We start from the raw sequence: 26,519 nt of genomic DNA, 5'->3' as shown, positions 1-26,519 counted from the left end.
CTCTTAAGTTAGTAACGTGATAATACCAACTTGTAACTGCCTTTTAAATTAACGGTACAACTTTCCCTTCTTTGATCATATATATTGATCACAATGTATGCCTAGAGAAATATGTCAGCACGCTGCAGGAGTTAAAATCTTAAAGCTTCTCATTGTTCCATAGCCTTTTAACTTTTTTTTTTTTTTTTTTTTCCTCCGCTTTTCCTCCACAGGAAATGACCTAGAGGCCTTACAAATACATTTGTGCATTTTTGTTCCGAGTCTCCAATTGAGGGCAAATGCAGTCTGGAAGCACCACTTTTTAATGTTACAACGGAAACAACTACCTCAACAAACAAGGAAAGGAGAAGGCTTGCAATAATAAACACTCTAATTTTTAATAGCTTATATTTGCAAAGTCTTCTGTAAACAGAGTCCAGATTTTTTTTCCTCCAATGTTAAGAAGAGACACTACAAGTAAGCTAATTTGACAGACTGGATCTGTCAAGACATTTAAAGATATTTGATCTGCTGATGTAAGGATTTGCTTTTTCAAGGAAGGAGCCTCTGCACTGCTTTTATAATCGCTGTTGATCGGTGGTTTGCTTCGCTTTTCCTGATGTTACTAATTGGAAAAGTGTATTAAGATATTGCTTCTAAAAATATTATTTGCATTGAGGAAAATAACTTTTGTAGACTTCACGGGAAGTGTCAAGATGCTCATGAAGAAATTATAGGCGATAACGTCTCTGTTCCAGTGTCGCTTTTCTGCGTGCAGAGTGGAATACCAAACGAGACAGAGCATTATTAGGATACTTCAGCATGCTTTTTGAGTACAGTTTGTAACTGCAGCAGGGCTGCACTGAACACTGAAAATACAAAGTCAGCAAAGCTGCTGCCTCTCTCACTGCTGATACAGATTATACAGACGCTTGCCTTTTTGAAATGCCTTTTGTGAAACCTATGTACACAGTCCTCCACTGTTACTGTACATAGCTATATATTTGCAGAAGGAATTTGACAAGTGATTGTGAATTCAAGGAATCTTTGGACAAGCACTCACTTATGTATTGCTGTAGTGCCCAGGAAAGCAAAATGGACTACAAGCGGCGCTTCTTGCTTGGCGGGTCCAAGCAGAAAGTGCAGCAACACCAGCAGTATCAACTGCCTGAGCTAGGCAGGACCCTGAGCGCTCCGCTGGCCTCCACCACCCCGGCGTCCCCTTTGGTCCCCTCGGCTGCTGCGGGCAGCTGCAGCCACCCCGGATCCCACACTACTCCCATCGCAGACATCCAGCAGGGAATCTCCAAATACCTGGATGCACTCAACGTGTTCTGCCGTACGAGCACTTTCCTCACAGACCTTTTCAGCAGTGTATTTAGGAACTCGCACTACTCTAAGGCAGCTATGCAACTGAAAGACGTGCAGGAACATGTCATGGAAGCGGCGAGCCGACTCACAGCAGCAATAAAACCAGAAATAGCAAAAATGCTGATGGAACTGAGCGCAGGAGCTGCAAACTTTAAAGATCAAAAAGAATTCAGCCTGCAAGACATTGAGGTAAGTTACCTTGGGAGACCGGTTTGCGTGTGAATTTGTCTCATTCCTTCGTAATTGAACTTCTCCTTAAAATCGCTGCTTCTCCAGAAGTTCTCACTGCCTTTCTTTTATTTCTGTGAGCAATGCTTTCTGTGATGAAATAAAATGTTCTTTTATTTTGCTACATTGTCTTTTTGAAAGTATTAGGTTAGTGAGCAACTTCTGACTGTAGTGATACGTCTTTCTTCCAGCATTTTTGTGGGCATTAAAACAGTCTTGCAAAATGTTGGCAACGGTCTGTGCTGCTTTTATAACCGAGGCGGTGATTCCAGGTGTGACTTGGTGCACTGCTTGCACCCGGCCGGGGATCTCCTGAAGGGAGGGCCTTGCTCGCCCTGACTGAAGCTGGAGCCTGTGAGCAAAAGCCAAGCCCTGTTTCAGCCCAGCTCTGCTTCCTGGAAGCCCAGGGCGCGAGTGGAGAAACTTGTGTCCGTCTCCGCTTACCTTTGTAGCCATGGCCCTGGTGCCTGAGCAGAACGTGCACCTGCAGTGGTAGTTTTTTTTTTTTTGTTTGTTTGGTTTTTTTTGCTACGTAGCTCTGTATATGTTATGGTCACATTTAAAGAGAACACGGGTGGAACAACTAGATTTCTTGGTTTTGTTTTTGGGTGTTATCTAGAGGAAAGAAATCACTCATCACTGCAGTGCCCTTAATCTTCTCTTAATTAAAGCTATATCTTATACATAAAGTCAATGCGCAAAAGCTAGGAGAATTTTTGCTTAATGGGGCAAGGATTACAGGGACAACTTTTACGTTCTACTTCTGCATCAGAGTGAGCGAAGTTTTAGGATTTGGCAGTGACTCACACGATAGTTTTATAAGTCAGCTGGGGAGCATGGGTTAGATGACAGCAGTATATGTCACACTAATTGGTTAATTATGTCCAGGAAGCAGTTACTGGTGCCTCACTGTCAAAATGGGAGTATATGTTGAATAAGGCTTGGCAATGGTCTGTGCAGGGAATGTACCTTTTAAATTTATAGATGATGTGGAACTATATGGTATGAATATGCAGGAAGACCTGCTGAATTAAAAAGTAATTTTAAATTGCACAAATGAGTTTTTCAATTGGGATGGAATTCAGAGGGGAAAACTGCCAAGTGCTCTACTTAAGCAGCCTCCTGTCCTCACTAATGGAGCATGGTGAATGTGCAGTTGGGCAGCACTTCTGCAGAGAGGGGTCTAGGGCTGATGATCATCATCTGTTGAGAGGAAATTGGGGTTGTGCTGTTGCAAATTGTAAATCAATGTTGGTGTGTTGTGCAGAGAGGCTTGTCAGGTGTTAACAGGGAATAACCAGCGGGAACCATGATGTAAGAATTCAGCTCTCTTCACTCGAGCTAATGTAATACTAAATACCATGCTGCACCAAACTGTTATTACTCTTGCATTTAGAGAAATGGTGAGCAATTGGAGAGAGACCGGAGGAAAGCAGCAAGAAAATGAGATGTCCAGAAAATAGAGGACAGATCTGTGGGGTGGACGAAGGTGGGGGCATTGCTGGCTTTACAGAAAAGAAGAGCAAGGAGGAAAACGAGAATTCTTCAGATAGGCGAGAAGTGGCCAGAAGAGGTGGCAACATTCTGTCCTTCGTGTGCATGTCAGATAGAGCAAGCAGCAGAGAATTGCATGTTAGACGCCGTGGAAGTCTTTGTAACGTCAGTGAAGCACTGACGTGCATCGTCACCACACAGGCAGCTGAGCCCCCATTGTAAAGAACTTAGAAAAGAGGTTAAGCCTCTGTCAGTTAAAGTTGTTCCTTGCTTGGACAGTAGGGTGACCTTTTGAGAACCTCCCCTGCTCTTTTCTGTGATTCAAAGACTCTATTTCTGATAAACATTAAGTAAAAATATATAGTTTAGTCATTTTTTTCCCCCAAATCTGTAGGAAAGTTAACATTTCTGAAAATAGGAATAAAAAATTCACTTCTGTACCTACCTAATGGAAGCAAAAATAAAATGAAATAAAATAAAGGAGTTGCTTGTTTTATATCAGGATTCACTGTCCTGGAAAACCAGAGGGAAAGTGTGTCACAAGCAGCATAATTTTTCCCTTGACAGAAGGGAAATACAGTAATGTTTGAGGTTGCTTTTCCAGCTTCCCTGGTAGATGACTGAAAGAACTGAGCTGATTATCTGTCTGGAAAAAGAATTAGGAGCTGATTGAATGTCTGAGTGGCAGCTCGGAAAGGCCCTTGCAGGAGATGCCCAAGAGCCCCTCCTTGGGGGGATGGCGTCTGGCAGCCCAGAGCAGCAGGAGGGGAGTCCTAATCCCTTGTGATGGGAGGACACAACTCCAAGTTGGATGGAAGTCAGAACCGGGTTTTTCCCATGCATGGTCTCCCCTAAGGAAAGTCTTCCTTTCCTAAGCCTCCCTCAGGTGGAACGAGATCTGTGGAAGAGATTTGACTTTTACAAGTTGGGAGAGAGCTACAGCTTCCTTGCGATGCCTCATGCTTTTAAGCAGTGTAGTGGCCTTTAGCTCTCAGGGAAGGCCCTATTAAGAAAACTTCCAAGTTGTGATGAACGTGGGCTGGTTTAGTTGCACCTAAAAAATGTTGTGCAACCTGGACTTGTAGCAACGGTGGTGACTTTATTTATTTATTGTCAGAACAGAGATAAGTTGCTCAGAGCGGTCTGCTGGGATATATAAAAAATGCTGCCGTCACTTGATCAAAGTATTGGTGACAGGCAGATTTGCCAAGGGTTCTTAATTAAGAAATATGTCTGGTGATTGAGAACTGCAGAGCGCAAAGAGTGAGTCACATTTTAGCTGTAGGTGGAGTTTTGTAGTGCTAATGACAGAGCCAGTTGTGTTGCCCTCATAAGCAAAAGGGGAGCATGACTGGGACACAAAGTGGTAGCTCTATATTAAATGGTGATTATTTCTGGCTTTTTTTTGGAGTATCTAGGAAGTTTATGGAACAAAACTGTCTTAAATATAAAAGGTATGTTTTCCTTTGCAAATATTATAAAGGCTGGATTGCAGCTTTTGAATTATTTTTTTCTGTGGTTTGCAGGGATCAGCTGCAGAGTTTTGGGGGATGGGAAATTGTTACTAGCAAAAAAGTACTAGAAAAGTACTGTGGCTAGAACAATATTATATGCTGTTCTGCTGCTTCAGTCTATAATCTCATAGTCTGCTCTCTGGTTTGTTAGTAGAGTAGTTAGAAATAGTTTGTATTAGATTTTTTTTTTTTTAAGATAGCCTTAACACTAATTTAGCCAAAAAATGTCTAAGAATAGTTAGTACTTTAATAGCTCTTGATATCAGGTTACTGCTACAGGGTTTTCAGGTTGCCTGCCAGTGTAAAGGAGCCTCCTGGATTGTCCCCATCTCTTGGTAGTGTCAAGGTAAAAATATAACTAATGCTGGCAGGTCATTTATGCGGGTCCCGCGCAGGGCCGTTGTGGGTGGCAGGGGGTGCCTGCGGGCCGCGCTGCGCGTGGGGACGAGATGGGGCCACTTGCCACGACCGGCACGAGCAGGGGCCCTGCGAAGGGAGCGGGGTGGTTGGGACTGGGGAGCGACTCTGCCTTGTGGTGGCGTTTGGGTTGGCTGGTTGGTTTGCGAGAAAAGCTGCCCTTCCTCTTTCTTCCCACTCTGGTACTGTTCTGTTAAATGGTGCACAGGACGGGAGGTACTTTTACGAGACTGATGTATTGATGATTTGCAGACTTTATCGACAGCCATAGGTGTTTTAAAGGATCTACGTTTAAAATTTCTTGGCTGGGAGTTTGCATGTTCAGCAATCTGTGCAGTTATTGTGTATAATTTGTCTAGCAAAATGCTCCAGAACTAATCACCTGCTCCCATCAAGATGACGATAGGGGAGGGAGTGTAGCCAAGGGCAGCATCCTCGTGTGAGCTTTCAGTTTGCACATAACCAGTCTGGTTATATCAACCAGCTCGGTTACTAGCTGTCATTTGTGGTATCATGATTGTCCCCTAATTTCCTGCAGTATCTGGGTGAATCCTTGGGGATGAGCTGCTGTTCCCTGCATGTTCCTGAGGTTGCACTGTTTGAGAGGCTTGCTTCCAAAAACAAATTGATAAAAAAGAAAATAGATTTTCCTTTTCCTCAAGATGCATGGAAAAGGAACAGTAATTCCCTAAGCAACTGCAATTGGAAGCAAGTTACACTAAATAAACACAACAGTCACCTGCTTTAGGGGCAAGAGAGTCTGGTACAAGACCTCCCTGAAAATTACGTTGCTTCCAGCTGCCTGAACCTGATGACAGATTCCCCTAGGTGGGATTACGTGGCTGCTGAAGTTGCTGCTCTTCCTGCCAAAGGGCTGGGGAAGTCAAAGGTGATCTGGGTGTGTTTCGTGGGATAACAGCTTTGCAGACCAGAAGAGCTCATCATATGTGCAGTGTAAATGATGCTAAGAAGGGGTATAAAAACACCAACAAAAAAGAACCAACCTCTGCACCCCATGAGTGATGCAAGTCCTTTCCATGGTCTCAAAAAGTGGTGAACAGTTCTGCATGGGAAAGTAGGAAAAAATAAACACATGGTGGCGTTGTGAAAAGCCTGTGCTGTGCTGCTTCTCTGCAGGTTGGGCAGCAGGTACCAGTGTGTTGCTTTACACCCCTCACACGGTAACTGCTGGCTGCCTGCATTGCCCTGCCGCTGGTTGTGCTTCTCTCCCACAGCAGAGTAGGGGCCGCCGCTCTTCAGAAGCAAGAGCTCAAACAGCGAGTTGTAGAACAAAATGAGTTGGGCATTTGGAGCAAGTGTTCACAGTGCAAAAATCCCCCACCAAGTAGCTTTTATTTAAGCAGTTAAAACCATCCTTCTGCATTTCTAAGGAGACTGAAATTGGTTATTGGTCACACAAAAGTTCAAATTAAAGTTAACTAACTAAATAATATTAATAATTTTACTATTGCATAGTTTAATAAAAATTCAAGTTAGTATAGTCAAGTATCAAAAGTTCAGATGTTAGTATTTATCTTTACTGCTTAATACTGTAAATTATACTAGGAATGTTGTGTGCTGCCACTTAAGCGAAGTCATTTGTTTATTTTTTAGTGTTATTCCCAGGCAGGGGGGAAACTTCAACCTCTGTACCTTAAATATTCTTTGAAACTTAATTGGCTTCAAATTCCAAATGAGTCCTAATTTCTTCTTCCCCTGGGTGCTGCATGCTCCGTGCACAGAAATACTCAGGTCACCAGTCTCCTCTCTCTCCAGTTTTCTTTGAAATCTTTCAATTTGTGGCCAGAAAAGTTGGAGTTTTAATTTCTTTTATCAGTTGCAGAGTACTTTTTTTGAAATGACACACTACAGTTTCAGAGGTTGGTGAAAATACCAAAAATGTTTAATTTTGTGCTTTGTACAAAGAAGGGAAGTGATTGAACCAGAATGGAATGTCAAAAGGAGACCGGATGCAATGGAAAAAAGAATTGCCACCACTGATTCTTTTCAGAAGAGATAGTTGATGCATATAACTGTTAGTGTTACTGCAGGATCTTGCCAGTAAGATCATTGTGTCTGAATATTTTTGCTCCAAAAGAATGTAGCTGAAAACAAGCCAGATGATTTATTCGCTCCAAGGCAGGATGGCTTTGCACATTATCTGTATATTTTATGAATTATTCCTAAAAATGGAATTTTAAGTCTAGCCTTTTTGAATAAATCAAAGTCCAATATACATTTTAAACTGCTTTGTGTGACAAACTGCTTAGCAGCGAGCAAACACTTTGAAGAGCTTCCCGGATGGCGGCTGCAGGAATCTGGAAAAAGCCCTGCCATGCTGCTGCGCTCTGCGCCGCTTCGCTGCGCGCTCCCGGCCGCTGCCACCGTTCCCAGGGCTGCCCTGTGGGCTGGTCGTGTCCCGGCCCTCGTGGCCCTGCTCTTGTGGCCTCGTGTTCCTGCTTGTCCCCCGCTTTGCACGCGAGCAGTCGTGACGCGGCCCGTGGCACCGAACCTCGTTGGAGTGAAGGGTGCTGGGGCCGCAGCTCCGTGTGCCGATTCCGCAGCCGCGACCCGAGCCCCAAAATGGCATCTCGTTGTCTTCGGTGGTTCTGTCTTTCAATTCAGGCAAGTCAATTGAATTGCACTTTTTAATCAAAAGAAGTCTGAGTTTAACTTGGATCTTCACCCCAAATGCTGACCACCTCCATAAAATTCCCTATTTGCTAAATATCCGTTGGTTTTTCCTCCCCTAGGTGCTTGGGCGCTGTTTCTTGACGGTGCTGCAGGTCCACTTTCAGTTCCTGTCGCAAGCTCTGCAGAAGGTGCAGCCAGTGGCCCACTCCTGCTTTGCCGAAGCTGTAGCTCAGGAAAGAAAGAGCGTCAGTGGGGCTGGAGCCTCCAATTTAAGCCCCACAAACGAGCTAGAAGATGCAATAAGATCATGGAGAGGAGCAGCAGAGGTATGGATGCCTTGTTGTGAAACTGTATTTTATTTAGTGACACCTGAATTCAAGATGGCATGCTGTAAAAACAAAAGAGGTCTCTAATTTTTAAGCCTGCCATGATGCTTGAGGGAATGATATGAGTAGTTTCAGATGCTAAAGCTTTTGTTATCTATGTGATATTTCACACTATCTTTGCCCTTTATAAAGGTGTTTTTCTCCTTGTATTGTGATTGTACCTAAGGAGCCCACAGAGAGTGGAAACAGCTGCTTGTTATTACTGATGAATTAATACTCTGGTTAGGAGGGGACAGAGGGAATTTTTTAAAGATGTCTTTCTGAAAAATGAGAGCAGAATCTTCACGCTGAAGGAGAACTGTTAAGCTTCATGTTGCTTGATTTATAAGTTGATGGAATGTTAGCCATATTACTTCAATTTACAATTCTCTGAACTTCCATTTTAATAAACACTTATCTGTGGAATCCTCATTTTTCTTGTAAAGAAAAAGTACTTTAGCAAGAAAAGGAATTTTATGACTGTTTCTCCATTTTCTGTATGCTATTAAATCTACAGACTAGTGGATCAGAATGGCTACAGACATTGGTTGCATGGTTTCCTTAAATTCAAGTAATATGGAACATGTGCTCTGAAAGTCTTAATTTGGCAGCCCAACAGGCACATTAATCATTCTAACTGGAAATACTGTCAGTGTTTCCATTTCCCAGGTATATGAAAACAAACAAGTTTCCCGTAGAACTATAAATGTAGACAAATTGTAATTCGTGCCACAGCATCGATGTCTTCTACTGAGAAAAATGGGGATTTGGAGTGCCTTATTACAGATAATCTTTTTAAAATTGTACCAGGATTAGACCTGTTACTATTTTAAAATTTTTTTTGTTAAAAAAAGAAAGTTTGATTCATGTTTAACGTACTTTGTTCTTTAAAGCTATGTTATAATTTTTAGAAATGTTCTGTAATTGCTATTAATTTTGTTTTCAGTGACAGTTAAAATTCAGCTTGGGTTTGCATGTCTTGGACCTTAACTTTTTTGTTTGTTTGTCTTTTTGTCTTTAACAATCCACTTGCAGTCTCATAAGACTCCTTTAAAAATATATCACAGAAATTCCTTTCTTAATGTATATCCTATGTACCCTATATGTTTGTACACATGACTGTGCTTTCTGCTTCTGTGGCAAGTGTTCAGAAATACCCTTTGTGTTAAAATTGCAAGTCCCTCTTCTGCCTGGTAGCCATGCTCCTCATGTGGCCTGTGTAACAGGATTCCTAGTTAAGAGAGAGTGTTGAGATAGTACCAGTAAGCAACGTTGAATTGAGTTGCTAGCTAACACCTATATGCTGCGTGACTTATATGAGATTTTTGCTTTCAAAGTATCAGTTAATAAGGAGGTACAGCCTCCTCTCGATCTTTTCTCTTTAGGTGCTTCTCTTCATCTCCTTTATACAACTTCAACATTTTTTTTTTTTTTTTTTTTTTTTTTTWTTTTTTTTTTTTTTTTTTTTTTTTTTTTTAAATCTGGTTAAGCTTGATCTGCTTTAATGTTGAACTAATACACTTTACTGTAGACTTTTATTTTGCATTACAGGCCACATCTCGCTTGCGAGAACGAGGCTGCGATGGGTGTTTGGCTGGAATTGAAGTTCAGCAACTCTTCTGCTCACAGAGTGTGGCAATCCCTGAACATCAGCTTAAAGAGTTAAACATGAAAATTGACAGTGCTTTGCAGGTGAGGTTTGGAAATCTGTTTGCACTAGTATGTAATGCAGTCAGTGGACCAAGAAATACGATAGGAAGCAGCACATTACTGCAGAAATGTGTACCACAGTCAGCTGAGGGATCTCTGAGAATTGCAAGAACTGGAATCTTGTATGAAAAGTGTGCGTACACTGTGGAGCTCAGTAACATAAATCCATATAATGATTTTTATAAATGTGTCCAGATGCAAAGACTGTGCACTCTTAGACTGTTGATGTTGCACCTCAACTTTTCTTTGTTTTAATACCAGGCTTACAAAGTGGCTTTGGAGAGTTTAGGGCACTGTGAATATGCAATGAAGGCTGGCTTCCACTTGAATCCAAAGGCTATTGAAGCAAGTCTTCAGGTAACATCTGCTAGCCCTTATCTATCTTTCCTCCCTGCTTGCTTTGAAAATAAATTAGACTCTCTAATATTAGGATATAAGGGTTGTTTTTTTTATCAGCTTCAATTTCTTCTGTCTGATCGGTTCTTTTGCATTTCAGGGCTGTTGCAGTGAAGCTGAAGCCCAACAAACCGGAAGGAGGCAGACTCCACCTCAGCCAATTCAGTGTGAACTCCCCACTGTACCTGTTCAGATAGGATCCCATTTTCTGAAAGGAATATCTTTTAATGAGTCTGCAGCAGAAAACCTGAAGCTGAAAACGGTAATAACCATGAATCTAACCGCAGTTGTAAAAAATCAATACAATCCCTTAAAATGAAGGGAAATGCAGTAAGCACAATGCCAAACTCGTATTTAAAAATGCATATTTTTAGCCCAGGTTCTGTAGAACAGAAGCAGATGTGTATGGACCTACAGCATTATCCTTCCTTTAATAACTTTTGAACCACCTGGACAAGTTCAGTTCAATCTAAGCACAATAGAGAAGTCTAGGAGGCAGCTAAGCTCCTGTTTTGGAAGAAGATGAGTAGGTTCAGAAAGTGCAGAGGAGAGTGAAGCCGTAGCAGATGCCCAAAGCTCAACCCTTGTGGCATTAAGGGGAAGGTATTTGGAAAAAAAAAAATATTTGTAGTAAGGCTGCTTTTAATGTTGTGTTACAAATTCTAAGCTGTTTTACCAAAGCAATTCAAATTGTATTTTAGAAGCAGCAGAAAAGGTAATGAAATCCTCAGTATTAAGGAAAGATGTCTATTCAGAAATAATTTGGTTAATTTTAATTGTTCTTAAAACTTTCAGTTTTCTTAGATAAGCCTAGTTCCTTGCTCTTGAAAGAGTTGAAATAACTCACAACACAAAATGTTGTTTTCCTGTTTTCTGTTTGGTGCTTTTTGTACTTTCGATTAAACTGCTTTGCCGGAACATAAGCTAAAGTTTATGATGTTGGAGGAAAATAATCCTATTAGCAGAGCCTGTTCTCTAGATTTCTGTTCCACAGTTAAGTCTTATAACCATGAAGACTATTTAGAGGTAGGAGGTGCTAATTTTTTTTTGTTGTGGTTTTGAAAAGCTGTTAATATATACAACAATGGCACAACAAATCTCGGTGTTAACATTTCTGATTCCCATGTTTAGTATGACAAAAGTTTTTATGACTTTCAGCACACAATGCTGCAGTTAATTAAAGAAGCTGGATGCCATAATGGACTGACACCACGGGATGACTCTCCTGTTACTGAAGTACTAAATCAGGTTTGCCCTTCGACTTGGCGAGGAGCCTGCAAAACTGCTGTACAGTTGTTATTTGGCCAAGCTGGACTGGTAAGTTACTATGGATAGGCTCAGCAAAAAAGGACTGTCTTAAAATATCTAGTTTCTCTTCAGAAAATGTGAAGTTTTGAAATTTGTTTCCAGTATCTTGCTTGCTGTTAATTCATTTTAACCCTACAGGTAACTTGAGTTGAGAACAAGTTGTATCCCTGTAGAATGTAAATTCATAGATATTATCTGTAGTTGATATGAACAGGAAGATGCAGTGTCCTTGATAATCGGCACTGATTAGAAATGAAGTGTCAACTCCAATACACACCAAATTAGAAATATTTTCAAATCTGCAGGTGACCATATTAAAAAAGAAAAAAAGAAGAAAAAGAAGATGCTTCAAACCCCCTTTTCTGAGATCAACACTGAGAATTGGCTTGTTTTTTTTGTTGTTTTTTTTTTTTTTTCTCCATTTTCTTTCCCTCTTGAATGGAAGTTTCCTGCCTACCAGACACTAGGAAGCCCTCCCTGCCAAATAATGCTACCTGCCATCTCTAGCACAGGACAGAGAGTTGCTGTAGGCTTGTGCCGCCTTCAAAAGGAAAAAGCAGATATTTTACAGTATCGGTTTCTAAAAACATATGATTGAATATTTTGATAAGAAAACACATTTGTGCTGCCATGCCTAGTTACTGCAACCTTTTTATTTAATATAGTGTTTGTTCATGACAAAAAGAAGTTTCAAACTACTATGAACTCGCATTTGGCTGGGCAACTAAAATTGGGGCAGGAGTGCAGTCGGAAACGCATGTACAAAGGTGTGTTGTAGCTTATGAAGGTTTGCCAAATATTCTTTGAATCACCTTTAAGCTTCTATGAGCTAAGTCCTTCCTGTTGATTCATATACTGACTCTCTTCTCACGGTGAGTRCAGGCCATCAAGATTTTATAACAAGTTGTAACTTCTGATACAAAAATCTGTATTTCTGTGCAGCTACATMCCTTGAAAATAGCTTTTTTAAAATATCATTATTTTTTCCAAGCAAGTAGAGCACCCAGGTAAGTGCTTTGCATGACCTCCAGGCTTCGTTCATTAAAGCATTTATTTTTGCTTGTGGTAATAGGTTCTGTAATAATGACATGATAAATGGTAAATGATGAATTTKTCCATGAGCATACCTGAGATATTAGATCTTAGATATCCCTTTGGTATTTGGTATCACTGTGTAAATGGATATAGGTCAGGAAATGGTAGATCATCAAGCATGTTGTAGAAGTTTGACAGGGAGATATAGGAAGGTAAGATTTTTGGAGGTCAAGGCGGCAACTGTTGAGTAGTTGCATTGAGCAAATTCCTGATGAGATGTTTTCTAGCAAATGTGCATTAATTCCCAGGGAACGCAAGGGCTGCAAAGGGCTGTAGCTGAGTGGCTGTGCGTTACGTTCAGCCAGGAGCGAGCTCAGGGGAATGAGTCCAAGAAAGAAGCTGTTTCTGTCTCAGCTGGGCGGTGGGAGCGCGGTGTAACCCTGGAGGGGTTCCCGGCCCCCAGTGTCCACGCTGGGAAGGCTTCGGAGGTGGCCGCGCTTCCTGCGCGAGGAAATGAGGGCTCGGCGTGCGGGGCTCCGCGCGCCGCCTTCCTGCCCCGGATCGGGAGCCTCCGAGTCTCCTGGTGCTCCCCAGGCTAGACACAACCCGCCAGACCTGCTAGCAGTTGAAGTGCTGATGTTCCTCAGGTTTAGCATGACGTAGGGAGGGCTCTCAGCATAAAACTTACCTGCAGTCTCCCAAATGATGGTGCTGACTTRAGGAATACTGTTGGAGTAGGAGCATGACCAGCTCGAAGCTGCTGCCTGAATCTCTTGCCCTGGAGGGAGCAGGTTTTCATCTTCAGAGGCACAGTAATGAGACACACACTTTACAGAGGACTCACAGACCTTCTGGGTTCTGTTTACACTTGTGATTTGCTGTAATTTGGGTGGAAAGGTTGAGATTTTTGTTTGTGAACTAGGCACTATATATATATATTTATTTCAAGATTCAGTATTTCAAGATTCAGTTACACTTGTATATAACCTCCTGCACTGACAATAGATTGTAATTCTCCTCTTTGAAGCACCCTGTGRGTGGAGATGAGGGAGGAAACACCTGTAAAACAAGAACAATAGATGCCTGATGCACAGGAAGCCATCTTCCAAGCACCACCAGGCGGGGAGTGAGAAATGTGTTTATTTTGAATTTATTTTGAGCTCACATAAATGAATCRTGGGACAATATTATGCAGCCACTGGTTTACTGTGTTTAGAAAACAATCTACCTGCATTAGTTAAGAAATAGGAGTTAATTTGTCATTTAAAGGCTAAATAGAGCATTGCTAGGCAGTCATCTGTTTCATCTGTATGCTGGGTACCTTTCAAGAAGAAACTCTCAGTAAGAGTAGAAAGCACTGTGAGGTGTGAGTCGGCTTCATTATTCTGGCTTTACTTCTTCATATAAGAAATTATTTAAAAAGTGCACTTACTCAGATTTTTACCTTAGCATATGTATTGAAAACAGTATTTTCAGAATTGGGTCAGCTGAAGAAATTTTTATGTTTGAATAAAATTAGCATCTATTAAAATACTTAAATTCAGAGGATGAGTGAAAATAGACCCTGACTGAAAATTTGAATTCAGGGGATGAGTCAAAATAAACTCTGACTTGGTCTCACACAAAAAGTAGGTTGAACTGAGTTTCTAATTAGCCATCCTTTATTGTGCTGTCTTCTTGTATCTTGAAAACAACATACACTACAGAAGTAATGGCTATCCGAGGAGCTTTTAAATCCCAGATGTTGTAACTCTGACCAAGTGCTGCTGAGAAATGTAGAATTCTTTTTTTTTCTTTTATAAAATAAAAAAGAAGGGAAGGAAGGGGAACCCAGACCATGAACACCAAGCACAACCAGAAGCATGGAACAAGAACCACCAGAACTCTTAGCCCCACTGTAACTGCAATAAAGCCAAATCTCATAATGCTAAATTTAATAAAACTAAAGTGCTAAAATGAAGAGAGAAGAGAAAGTGCTAAGTGAAGAGAGAAAGAAAAAAAGAAAAAAAAAAAAAAGGAATTGCACACTTGTGGATGAAATAAGATGCGTTTTCATGAGTGGATAATAAGATGGCTTTCTGTAACCGCTTAAACACATTTTACAAGTGAGAACAAACAAAATCAAATATCCAATCTACTGGAAGAGAATTTTGAAAAGGTGGGAGAGTTGTGCTTGAGCATCCTTAGATTGTTTGGTTGATGCTGCAGAGAAAACTGCAGCAGASTTCTGCCCAGAGAGGTTGTGGAGTCTCCTTCTTTGGAGATCTTTAAAGCCCGCTTGGATGCAGCCCTGTGCCACGTGCTCTAGGTGACCCTGCGTGAGCAGGGGGGTTGGACTCGATGACCTCTGAGGTCCCTTCCAACCTTGGGCATTCTATGATTCTATGAAAACACAAGCTCAGCATTACTAACACTTGACGTTTCTTTGTAACCAGAAGAAGACAACCAGCTAGAAGCAGAACCAGCATAGGATGATGGCAGGAAAAGTCAGTAGAATCCCTTGAGGTTTATTTCTACTGGGGGCCTTTTGCCATTGCAAGGTTAAGTGGTACAGCTAATCTGCTAGTCACTGAAGCAAGAAGTGCTGACTGCTGCCAAAAAGCTGCTGGTTCAGCATGACCAAAATAGGAAATTATGGTAATGACCAAAAAGACCCACCCATGCACACTGAACAACACCATCAAGCACAAGCCAAATATGGAACTTACTAACACTGGTGTGCAAGTTTAAGTGAAGCTGAAGTGACTCCATTCCTCTTGGTTTCCATAAAAAGAAAGGCTTGTGACACAATTTTCAAAAATTTTGTATTCCATCTGTCTGTGTGGTGTCTTACAGAAAGCTCAGAATTCAACAAATTGAACAGATTCCCCCTATTATATTTCCCATTAGTAGGGAATTAAAAATACTACAGTTCCAGTAGGAAAGTACAGACAGTTTGATATGGGATTTTATAAATGCAAAACAAAGAAGTAAAGAATGGTGGTGGGGTGTTTGAAGAACTGCAAGCTGCGCTGAGCACTATCAACTAAATACTATTGTCAACATTACATTAGGTACTGTAGTTAGATTCTTAAAAATACTTGGATAAGAAAGTGTTTGGGTGCTACCAAAGTAAAACGTGAGTCTCGGATCCAAACCTCTCAGAKGTGAGAGCTGCTCCAGGGGGCTGTTGGTAACTAGCAGCTGCTGTGTAAAGCAGGTGGTAACTGCGTGTTGTGAGGCATAACTACCACATGTAAGTGGGGAGAACTAAGTCCTTGCAATACAGGATAATGCCTCAAATCTTTTTACGTGCTTTCCATCTCTTCAGATATTAAAACTGAAGTCAACTTTAAATGATTTGTGAGTTGGTTTGTTTTTTGTTTGGTTATTTTGAATCTGCAGCGTGGCAGAAAGGTGAGAATATTTAATCTTAGCTACAGGAATGATTAAAATAACTGGAACTAATTCTTAATTTTGTTTCCTTTTTATTTTCCTCTTATTTGCTAGGTGGTTGTGGACACAGCACAGATTGAGAATAAGGAAGCATATGCTCCTCAAATAAGTTTAGAAGGAACCAGAATTGTGGTGCAAGTTCCATCAACTTGGTAAACTTTTTAATTGTGGCATAACTTTTTTTGAGATCTTTTCTCTGGAACTAATAGAATAGCACAGAGTACCCTTGTTGAAAGACTGACTGCGGGTTGCACTTAAAATATCTATTAGAGCTGTGTGCTGGAGGTGACAGAAGAGAGGCAATGCTATCTGAGAGATGGTTCTGAAGAAAAGAAAGTAWAAAACAGATGAAAGTCAGGTCCAGAAGCCTCGCTGCTGCAGGTCTGCTCAGCTCTTACCTCAGGAAGGCCAGCAGTTACCTGAGATGAAGGCAAGGGTTTGGGGACACTCTTTTCACAGAGCTGTTCTTTAAAGGCTCGTATGAACCCCAGTACTCTATTCCAGAGACACTGTTTCTCCTATCTAATTATTTGTCTAAAAAGAATGTAGGCTCAGCCTGCATTGTTTAGGGGAGGACTGACTCTCTTAAAGCAAAATTGGAATTGTACTTTTTTTCCCCTCTCTCCAGAGCATTCAGTATTACCAGCTCTTAGGGAGAGCTCCCCCTTCTGACACACAAATGTCTGTTTAACTGTCTGTGCTGGAGGTGTTTGGAAGTAYCTCACGAAGGAATGTGCTGGCATTTAGGTTTAAATTATTCCGATTCATGTTAAATTAAATATTAATTCTGTTCCACTGCTGAAGAAGGCAGTAATTCTGCSCCTCCGAGGCTCAGTAAAATCTCCCACAGCACTCCGGGTGCAGTGAATAATTTTGCACGCAAGGCCTGTGCGGCTGGGGGTTTCTCAGCCCTGGAGTGCCCAGGGTGCCGAGGTTTAGATCTCGCACACCGGCGTTTCGTGTTATTGAGAACGCTTGCCGTTTCCAAAGTAGACTTTGTGTATTTCTTATTTCTGCCTCTGTGCCTGAATTATGCTTGCTTCATTAGAGATGCATGTTAATCTTGATTAGTTGACTTATAATTCTCACTTATACTTTAGTTTAGTTTCATGTTCAACAGAAAAAAGGGAAAACAGGACTGCAGACTTGAGCTTTACAGGCTTCCAGGCATCTGCATATCATTTTTTACTAATTAGCTCTCTGTAGAAACAGATATGGTAAACCTTGTTCAGTGTAAAAGCTGAATTTTGATATATTTACTTTTAAAAGTTAAATTTGATGCTTACAGGTGTCTAAAAGAAGATCCAGCAACAATGTCTTTGCTACAGAGGAGTCTGGACCCAGAGAAGATGTTGGGACTAGTAGATGTGCTCTATACTGCTGTGTTTGACATACACAGGTGGAAGGAGGGAAGGTAAATGTGCTGCTGAGCCTCGTGCTGACCTTCTCTAGTTGTAACAAAGCCTATGTTATTTAAAGGCCTGTGCTGAAGGACTCAATAGTACCAATTGCTCAGARCAGGAAAGTAGGACTTTGAGTAAGAAATTTTACTCTATATAGATAACTTGTAGGTATGGAGATGCAGTGGGCGTGTTTGTTTTGTGCTTATTTAACAAAGTGTCCACATATACATGTGTACAAAAGTATTGGTTTGTCTTTTACAGAAATARATTAGATTAGTTTCAGTTTAAAATAGCACAAGGAAAGAAAAGCATAAATGTAGGAAAATTTTAATCAGTAATTGGTAATAAATGCTATTGCAAATGTTAATATTTTGTACTTTTATCATAGGAAATAATTGAGGAAATATAACCTCAATAAGATGCATCAATATGATGTATCAGTAAGATGCATTCCARGTACACGTTTTCCTCCAAAATACAAATTGAAATTGATTTGGACAGAGGATAGGATGTTAGGATAAATGGAATGTACTAGTTGTTGTGATACAGGTGTTTCTGTTGATGCAGGGAGCAAGCTCTGCCTTGTATTCAGATCCAGCTACAGCGTGAAATCTCTGACTTTGGGAATCAAGTTGACATGCCATCTGGAAACGGAAGCAAGTCATCGGGGGGGCTACAAAAGACATTTTCAAAACTGACTTCACGGTTTACAAAAAAAACTTCCTGCACCAGTACAACTAACAGTGGAAGCTACTCGATCCCCAATACGCCTTCCAAAAATGTCTTCATAAGTTCCAGCTCGGAGGAGAAGGCTAAAATGCCTGCTAACGTGGATGCACGATTGCAGAGCATCTTGAACATTGGTAATTTTCCTAGGACCACAGAGCCAATGCAGTCAGTTCAGAGCACAAATAATCAGTTAGTGAATGGGTTTCTAGTTGAAAGACGGGACAGCTTCTTCAAAGCAGATGAAAGCAAGGATGATAAAGGTATGAATCTACCAACTGACCAAGAAATGCAGGATGTTATAGATTTCTTGTCTGGCTTTAACATGGGCAAATCCCAGCAGACTTCTCCAATGGTGAAGAGAAGGAACTCCGTTGCATCCTCCACAGCAGAGCAGAAACCAGGAGCAGTGCAACAGCAGCCACAGTCTCTCTCCCACCCACCGCTGCATCCTTCTCAGCAAGGCCTGTCGCAGCAGCAGCCACAAAAGCAGCAGCAGCAAATGCAGTATTACCAGCATTTGCTTCAACCTATCGGACCACAGCAACGGGCACCTGCCAAATGGCTGACTAATTCTTCCCAGCAGCCAGCCCAGGCCCTCGGAGCTGGCTTGTCTCATATGAACCAGTGGAACAATCCTGGTTTTTCAGATTTAAGCTCCGATTTGTACAGCTTGGGTCTTGTGAGCAGCTATATGGACAATATGATGTCAGAGATGTTAGGACAGAAACCACAAGGACCTAGAAACAACACGTGGCCAAATCGTGACCAAACTGAAGGAGTGTTTGGGATGTTAGGAGAAATTCTGCCTTTTGACCCTGCAGGTATCTGTCTTTTCCTTTACTATACTACAAAGAAAAGAATAGCTAAATATTGCTAACAATGTTTCCTAGTGCTGTTCACCTAATATTCTTTCTAATACATGAGTTGTTTGCTCTGACCATTTAGAGCAAATCAGGCATTTAAAATACTTTTTGATTAAGGTTTTTGCTTTGTCTGCAGAAAATTACACATTTTAAAAGAATATTTTGGAAATTTAAAGCTTTAAGATGTATGTGTTGCTTTTTTTTCAGTATATCAATCTTATGCTGAAATGCCCTGCAGTTCTATAGTCCTTGAAGGAAGTGGGCAGTTTAGGGGCTAGTGGCAARAATTAGAACCTGAGATCCTGATTTCTCAAGAAGCAAGCAGAACCACAACATAGTGAGCTGCAAGTTATGCTTCAATTTGCAGACATTAAAATAATTAATAATTCCTTTTTTCTTTCTTTCTTGTGATTGGATAAACTTACAGGCTTTAATTTTGTCAGTGTCGACTAATGGGAACTTTCAGCCCCATGTTCTCTCCCAGTTCTAGCCATGACCATAGTGACAGATGATATCCTTTTGATGGAAGAGGGGCAATTCCATTGTGAGAAATATTTGAGTAGTAGAAAGAAAACCATGACACCAATATCCATTAGATATGGATGGTGTGTATTCACTTCTTGTTATTTTTTTTAGTGTCTGTTGTTGCTCCATCAAGAGGTATCAACTATTGTCCAACATTTATCCTCTGTGATSAAACAATTTTTTTGTTGGTTGGGGTACACTGAAGCTTAAAGGATTCAATGAAAGGGGTAACAGCAGGAGGAGAATCTGTGTGCCAGCAGCTGACTTCTTGGTTTCTTTCATTCAGTTGGCTCTGATCCAGAATTTGCCCGCTACGTTGCTGGGGTCAACCAGGCTATGCAACAAAAAAGGCAAGCACAGCACGTCCGTCGCCCAAGCAACACACGCAGCAACTGGCCTCTTCCTGACGATCCTCACAAAACCTGGCCCTTTCCCGAGTATTTCACAGAAGGGTAAGAAATGGGATAAGCATTTACAGTGTTTGTGTCTAGTTCATGTTCCAACTTAGCTGAGTGTCGAGTAGTAGGTGTTTGGTGATTGCTGCTGCACGTGCAGGGCTGCTCTTCAGTACATCAAGGGTTAGAAATGGGAGGACCTCCTTCCTGCTTAGCTTGATGTTGATGCTCTGACCGTGTTTGATGCATTCTTTAGACTGGGATATGTCCCGAGTCCTACTCAAGCAGAGGAAAGGAAGGCTTTATAGTATAGGTAATTCTGAATTGCTGTATTTTTGGTCTTTTGAAGTATGTTTTAGCTCACTATTTTGTAGTGAAATAATCATGACCTTAGTGGTTGCAAAAGCAACTGTCATTTGTTTGCTCTTCTAGACCAGGGAGAAGCTGTAGCATTGAACTTAATTTATGTATTTATTTTAATAGAATGTATAAATTGATTATAACAGAACTATGTCATGTGAGTGAGGTGATAAGTAAATAAGTGGAAGGTCTTATGTTACTCTGGTGCTTTACAAAGAAATTTACATTTTGTGCCCTGGGGTATCACAAAGACTCAGTGCAGTGAACTAGGGCGCACAATCTGGAGCAGACACTGCAGAAATAAGGACTAATGAGCGTCTTGTCTTACAGGGATGTGACAAACAGCTGGTCTGGTACTCAAGGAGACTCTGCCAGCTCAAGTGATGAGACCTCCTCAGCTAATGGAGACAGTTTGTTCTCCATGTTCTCAGGGCCAGACCTTGTTGCTGCTGTAAAGCAAAGGAGGTGAGTAAAATTAACAGAAATGTTTACCACTTCATGCTTTTTTCTCAGTGTAATTTGATTTGAATAATCAAACAAATCAGATTCCTACCAACTGGAAATATTTGCACCAATTAGTTTGTACATCATCCTGCTGATATGGATCAGAATATCTTCATGCTGTGAAGTCTCAGGTTGTGCTGTATTAGTAACTGTCCCTTTATATAAACTAGCATCTGTACAAATATCCATTATTAGCTGAAACACAGTATGTCTGGAAAAATCTGAGGCTTTCCCTTCTCCGAGATAAAAATGTTTATCTTGGGCTTTTTTTTTTTGTTTTGTTTTGTTTCCTCCAGGAAGCACAGCAGCGGTGAGCAGGAACCTGGTACGCTCCCATCACCACCTCTTCTTTCCACCGTAGATGACCGTAATCAGGTAAGCTGAAATGGCTTCTCTCAGTCATTTTTTCTCACATCTGCTTTGGCTTTTGCCTTTCACTAGGAAACCCTCACACTAAAATTAGCCTTATCTGTACTTCCAGGCTACTTCCCTCAGGTACAACCCCAAGCCATTTGTGCTCAAGTAGCCCTAAATGCTTTTAGTAGTTACCAAATTTGGGAGTCACTTAAAAAAAAAAAACCCAAAGACTTCAAATTAAGCTAAGAAGCAACACAATCAAACTATCTGAGCGGAGAAAAATAAAGCATCACCAGGTTGATGTTTGCTTGATTTAAAGCATGGGTAGTGCTAGTCAAACAAATGTGCTGAAGCAAATAAAGATTTTTCCATTAAGCAAGCAGTGTAAGAATGAAGAGTGCTGTATGTTTGCATCAATCCTGCTTTTAAAGATAGATAAATCAGCATTCTGAATCTGTAGTGAGAGTAGAGGGAAGAAATACTAAATATATTTCCCCCTCCCAACCAAAATATTTTGGTTGTTCCTTTTTCCCTGCTCCCCAGGATAATAAGACCAAAACTTGGCCCCCGAAGGCCCCCTGGCAGCACACGTCCTCGGTCATGAGCACCCTGCCCGGTCAGAGTGCCTCTCTGTACCCCATGAGCAGCCCCGTGAGCCAGTGGAGCGACACGATGCAGATCCTGCAGTCCCCGGTGTGGGCAGCAGCCAACGACTGTGCTCCAGCCGCCGGCATCTCCTCCAGCTTTGCCTACACGCAGCAGCAGCCCTCACAGCAGCAGCCTTCCCAGCACAAACAGGTGAATAAGGGCTTTAAATCCTTTCCCGTCAAGCACGAACGCAGACCGTCTTACTTGCATCAATACTAATTGCTTTTCACGTTGGAAAATGCAGCCCAGGGCCAAACCGGAACTATCTATACCTTGTTCTGCAATTGTGTACTGGCTGTGTCTTGTTTATCTCATTAAATGTGGAAGTGAGGAGTTACTGGGTGACATAGACAAACCCTCAAATTCAGTTCGACAGTGCTGAGCAAATATGGCCAATATGTTTGATAGACTTACATGAAACAGCCCAAAACTGTGATGTAGAAATGTGTTTAAAAATGTGTATATTGCCTTTACTTTCAAACCTTTTTTTTTTTAAGAGAACTGCTGAAGAGTTACCATACGAAAAAAACACTGTATTTTATAGCTATTTTTCATATGGATTTATAGTTGAACATCTTATTAAAATACATTTAATAYGTTGAAGCAAATATATAGCGGTCACTTTGCTCAACACTGTTTAAATTTATAACAGAGAAGCTGTGAGGCCTTCGTATTGTCGGTAAATGGCCCGTGGGCAGCTTTTCTGAAAAACAAAGTGCAACAGCAGCTTTTGGTGTGCCACACGAGTGAGTTTATTTTGAAACCGTTGCAAAAACGGTTACAAAAGTTGCAGTTCTCCTCTCAGTAGAGATCAGCTCGGMTCACTCAAGACTTGTGTCACAAATGTCATCTGTGCTGCTTAAAGGAGATAACATCTGTGTGGATAATATGACACTGGTTTTCAAATACACAATCTGTTACTACTTCATTTGGCCAAAGGCATTATCCACACAGTGCTCCTTAAGTGTGTGAAAGTATAGCCTAAAAGACTACTTGCATATATTTGAAGTCTTATTTGAGATGCTACAGTTGATTTAAAAAAAAAAAAAAAAAAAAAAAAAAAAAAAANAAAAAAAAAAAGAAAAAAAAAGTGAGCTGGCTCAGAAGATACTAGAACTGAAATGTGGGGTAGCAGTTAGTTATAAGAACATTATTTTTTTTAAAAGGATAAGGTAATTATTTGCGGTCAATATGTGCCATTAAATGAACCTGTGGAAATACGAAGAACCTTCCAACCAAAGTGGATCCAGAAGAGTGACTGGTGCTTAAAAATTGAAGAACAATGGTAAATATATGTATAGCTATCCCACTGTATATTAATTGAGATTACAGAAGATTCTTTATATAGTTAAAGCTTATTTAAATTTTCATATTTCATCTTTGAAAGAGTCTAAAAACCACAATATTTTCTGGTATAAGAGTTTTGACAGTATTAATCTTATTTTTGTATTTTTCTTAATTCATATCATTCTAATATGTTAACTACTAGTAAAATGGGTTATTAGTTCTAACTGCATAATTTTTCAATGAAGATAAAGCACATTGGTTGTTTTTGTTTTTACAAACTAAGTACATCTATATCTAAAGATACCAAAAAATAAAAACATAAAATATATATATATATAAATAAAAGGTATACACAACACTAAAACTATTAAACATTTGGGTATTTAACACCCAACCACCTTTTTTGTTTGTATGGTGACGGGCTATATTTGCAGGCCCAGATTGTTACCTTTTGTGCTGTTTGAGGATGCCAATGTTGCCTGTATTTATGATATTGTCACCATGTTTTCTGAAACTTCATACTTACCATGTTTACAAAGATTTGTTTGCTGTACATAGACTTTTTACAGTAATGTGCTTTGCACAATCAGTGTGGCTTCTGTCTGTAAGTTGTTAATGGTCTGTACTACTATAATTTGGAAACCCTCTGCTGAAAATGTTAGTGGTTATTTAACTTGATGAATGGTTTTGAGTTTCCTAAATCTTGTCATTTAGATCTAATATTAAACCCTAAATTTGGTTGTACTTACTGGTTATCTCTACTAAGACCAAAATGAAAGTTAATGAAACACTTACTTTTGAACTTTTCTAACAAGTGCCAAAATTATTGCTATAGTTTTTGCCGTTCATTCACAAYTACAAATGCTGGCAAGTTTCTGGAGCTACAAAAGTGAGTTGCGGAAACAAAGAAAGTTTGTCTGCAATTTGACCACGTAGGTGCTACTCTGTCCTTTGCTTCCGATTGTTCTGAACACTGGTAATTTTAAGAATTGTTGCACTTGGCAAATGAGTCTTGCCATTAAATTTCACTTACACTGCCAAGTGCAAGGGTTTGGTGCTTAGTTAACTTACCCTTATTGCAGTGCTTCTTGTGAATAGCTAACGCTTCTAAACTGGAACTGTACATTTTTGTATTTTAAAGCTTCTGTAAAAGTAAACTATTTGCTTTATTAAAGATATACATTTAATAGGTCATACCTGTTTAAAATACGCACCTTGCTGAAAGTGAGCAGCACCTTAAACTGTAACTTTGGTTTGTAAACAAAGATCTTATTTCATTAACATGGGATTATTTATCAGTTTGAAAATCGTCAACTGCCTACTTACTGACTTATCCTCTAAATCTGACCTCTTGCATTGCAGGATGTGCAGCATGTGCAGCAGCATCTTGTAGCCTCTTTGACTCTCTCACATAGATTGTGAGGAAGAGCACTATGCAGAACATGCCTTAGCAAGTGTCTTGAGCAGTGCAGATGGTAACTGCAAGTGGTAATTGGCGTATTAACAAGCCTAGAGTAAGTAATTTTCATGGAGTAAAAAATACTTTTTTTTTTTTTTGAACAAAAATGACCTGAGGGCCGCGCCACTCAGGTCAGTGAACTGGCCAAACTGCAATGCCAGCTAAAGTGGGGCCTTGCTGGCTAAGAATGATCCAGCTGCTGCCAAGTACCCACAAAGTGCATGTATCCATTTTAATTATGTGAGAATTTACTTGTTAACAAGATACACAGTACAGAGTTTTTCAAGCAAAAAGGTGAAGTCTTGACACAAGTGGAGCAAACACCGGGCCTTCTCTTACTGAAACAAAGGCTGGAATTTCCCCTGAATTTCCCCTTACTCTGAYAGCTGTAAATTATGTAACAGCTATTCATTTTCCCTAGGAAAGCAAACCTTCCTCTTTCTCCAGCCCCATGAGATGCTTCTTTTTTAACATGTGTTAAGCCAGAGGCTACCASCATTTACAGAGAACATTTTTAATTTATTAAACAATTTCTATGATACCAGATACAAAGTGATTATTAAACAGGCAATGCATGTGTGGCCAGCTTGCCCTGATGTGTGCTCCAGAAGGCAGAGGGTGGGTATGTGGCTGCTGAAGCCTCACCCCATTCCTGCACCACTGCGGGCACCAGAGCCTCTGCTTCAYGGAGCGGGTAGATCCTGACACCCGGCTGCTTTCAGGAGACTGCTATGCAGAATGTGTGGGGTAATTACAGCATGATCATGAGCATCTCCCTTAAGTACTGCTTTAGAAGGTTGGGAGGGGGAAAAAAGTGCTAATATAGTATTAGCCTGAAACTATGCTCACATGTGAATGCAAAAGCAGGGGTGCTGRTACCTGCTTTTCAAGGTGCCACCTTCTTGGCTCTTAGGTTAGGCTCCTGCTCTAAGTGCTACAGCGTCTCAGAGCATCACTGTTCTCAGGGGTTGTCAGTCTACAGTCTTCTGGCTGCTGGGTGGAGCTGCATCAGCAATCGTAGCTAAATAGATGAGGTTTCTGTGCAAGATGTGTTGGTACCTAGGAGAAGAAGAAATGCATTACCTGGAAAGTGCCTGGTTGCCTGTTCTTTGACAGTAAACTGCCTGCACCTTAATAATCACTTTTGTGGCATGAGGACAGGGGGACAAACAACCMAACAAACACCATTAATGGGAGGTGAACCCCTCTGTATTCTGCTGTCGCTATAGATCACTGCACACTAACTTTCTGGAGTACAATTAGCCAGTGCCAGTAAAAAGTGACATTCTCGATRTGCTCGCGGCTGAAAAGCCACAGACCGTGGGGAAAGCAGCTCAGCAGCCAGAGCTGCCGTGGAGCCCTGACTGACCAGCCTGACCCTKCCCTTCACTCGAGCTCCTGGGCCAGGCGCTACAGCCACCGCTCCCCTTGCCAAGGAGCCCCTGGGGGTCCGGCCGGCACGTTAAGGCAGAGCAAAATCCAGGCGGAACAGGAGGCGCCAGGGCAGGCGCCACTGAACCCGCCGCGCTTGGGGCCCTCTCCGCCCGGGAGCCGCGGTGAGGCCGCCCGGGAGGTCCTGGGGGGCGCGGGGCTGCCGGCGGGGGGGCTCCCGCGCCCGCTCGCTACTCACTGCACGCAGTCGGTGGCGCGGCCCTTGCTCTGGTACTCCACGATGCAGCGGATGAGCTGGTCGTTCTCCTCCAGCAGCTGCGGCAGAGCGCGCCCGTCAGCGCCCGCCGTGTGCCCTGCGGCCGCCCGCCGTGTGCCCTGCCAGCGTCTCCTGGTTCACCTCGGCCTTGCCGCGCAGCCGCTCGGGCACGAACGCCACCGACATGGCGGCGCCGCCTGCGCAAGGGCCGCCGGGAGCCGCCCGCCGCGCCCCGCCCCGCGCCGCGCTCCGCGCGCCCCCGCGAGGCCGGCAGGGCGGAGCGGGAGCGCGGGCCGCGCTCGGGCCCGCGCCCACACGCGAGAGAAAAAAGCGAGGCCCGGCCTCAGTCAAGGAGCTTCCCCCGCGCCCCTTTAAACACGCACCCCCCGCAGCAGAGGGACGGGGGGCACTCGGCCCCTTTCTCCCTTCCCTCCCACCTCGACCCTGATCTTACT

The 26,519-nt window shown here is 41.8% G+C and overlaps 2 protein-coding genes across 2 annotated transcripts; one reads left to right on the top strand and one right to left on the bottom strand.

Moving 5' to 3' along the window:
* The first annotated feature begins 249 nt into the window (after window positions 1-249).
* KIAA0355 (KIAA0355 ortholog) lies at window positions 250-22,158 on the top strand. Its single transcript, XM_026036515.1, has 13 exons — window positions 250-1,539; window positions 7,757-7,963; window positions 9,554-9,694; window positions 9,974-10,069; window positions 10,209-10,370; window positions 11,267-11,425; window positions 15,941-16,038; window positions 17,175-17,300; window positions 17,857-18,839; window positions 19,693-19,858; window positions 20,492-20,626; window positions 20,962-21,040; window positions 21,566-22,158. The coding sequence occupies exons 1-13, from the start codon at window positions 1,045-1,047 to the stop codon at window positions 21,887-21,889; spliced, it is 3,171 nt and encodes a 1,056-aa protein (XP_025892300.1). The 5' UTR covers window positions 250-1,044; the 3' UTR covers window positions 21,890-22,158.
* Window positions 22,159-24,801: 2,643 nt separating this feature from the next.
* SS18L2 (SS18 like 2) lies at window positions 24,802-26,250 on the bottom strand. The gene is made up of 3 exons (XM_026036524.1): window positions 26,161-26,250; window positions 26,047-26,123; window positions 24,802-25,475 (listed from the first exon to the last, which is right to left on the bottom strand). Exons 1-3 carry the CDS (start codon window positions 26,248-26,250, stop codon window positions 25,388-25,390), a joined length of 255 nt encoding a protein of 84 aa, XP_025892309.1. The 3' UTR covers window positions 24,802-25,387.
* Window positions 26,251-26,519: the final 269 nt, after the last annotated feature.

The sequence above is a fragment of the Nothoprocta perdicaria genome, unplaced genomic scaffold (genome assembly GCF_003342845.1).
Source record: "Nothoprocta perdicaria isolate Ctin4 unplaced genomic scaffold, notPer1 scaffold_18, whole genome shotgun sequence".
NCBI lineage: Eukaryota > Metazoa > Chordata > Aves > Tinamiformes > Tinamidae > Nothoprocta > Nothoprocta perdicaria.
The sequence above is the reverse complement of the archived record's forward strand: the minus strand, read 5'-3'. Positions and strand labels throughout refer to the sequence as shown.

Bases quoted from the DNA above. Each gene is read 5' to 3' on its own strand.
- SS18L2 (XM_026036524.1), bottom strand. From the start codon at position 26,250: ATGTCGGTGGCGTTCGTGCCCGAGCGGCTGCGCGGCAAGGCCGAGGTG. The intron at 26,124-26,160 runs GCACACGGCGGG...GCTCTGCCGCAG, and splicing joins ACACGGCGGGCGGCCGCAGG to CTGCTGGAGGAGAACGACCA. The intron at 25,476-26,046 runs GTGAGTAGCGAG...TTCTTCTCCTAG, and splicing joins CGCGCCACCGACTGCGTGCA to GTACCAACACATCTTGCACA.
- KIAA0355 (XM_026036515.1), top strand. From the start codon at position 1,045: ATGTATTGCTGTAGTGCCCAGGAAAGCAAAATGGACTACAAGCGGCGC. The intron at 7,964-9,553 runs GTATGGATGCCT...TTTGCATTACAG, and splicing joins CATGGAGAGGAGCAGCAGAG to GCCACATCTCGCTTGCGAGA. The intron at 9,695-9,973 runs GTGAGGTTTGGA...TTTTAATACCAG, and splicing joins AAATTGACAGTGCTTTGCAG to GCTTACAAAGTGGCTTTGGA.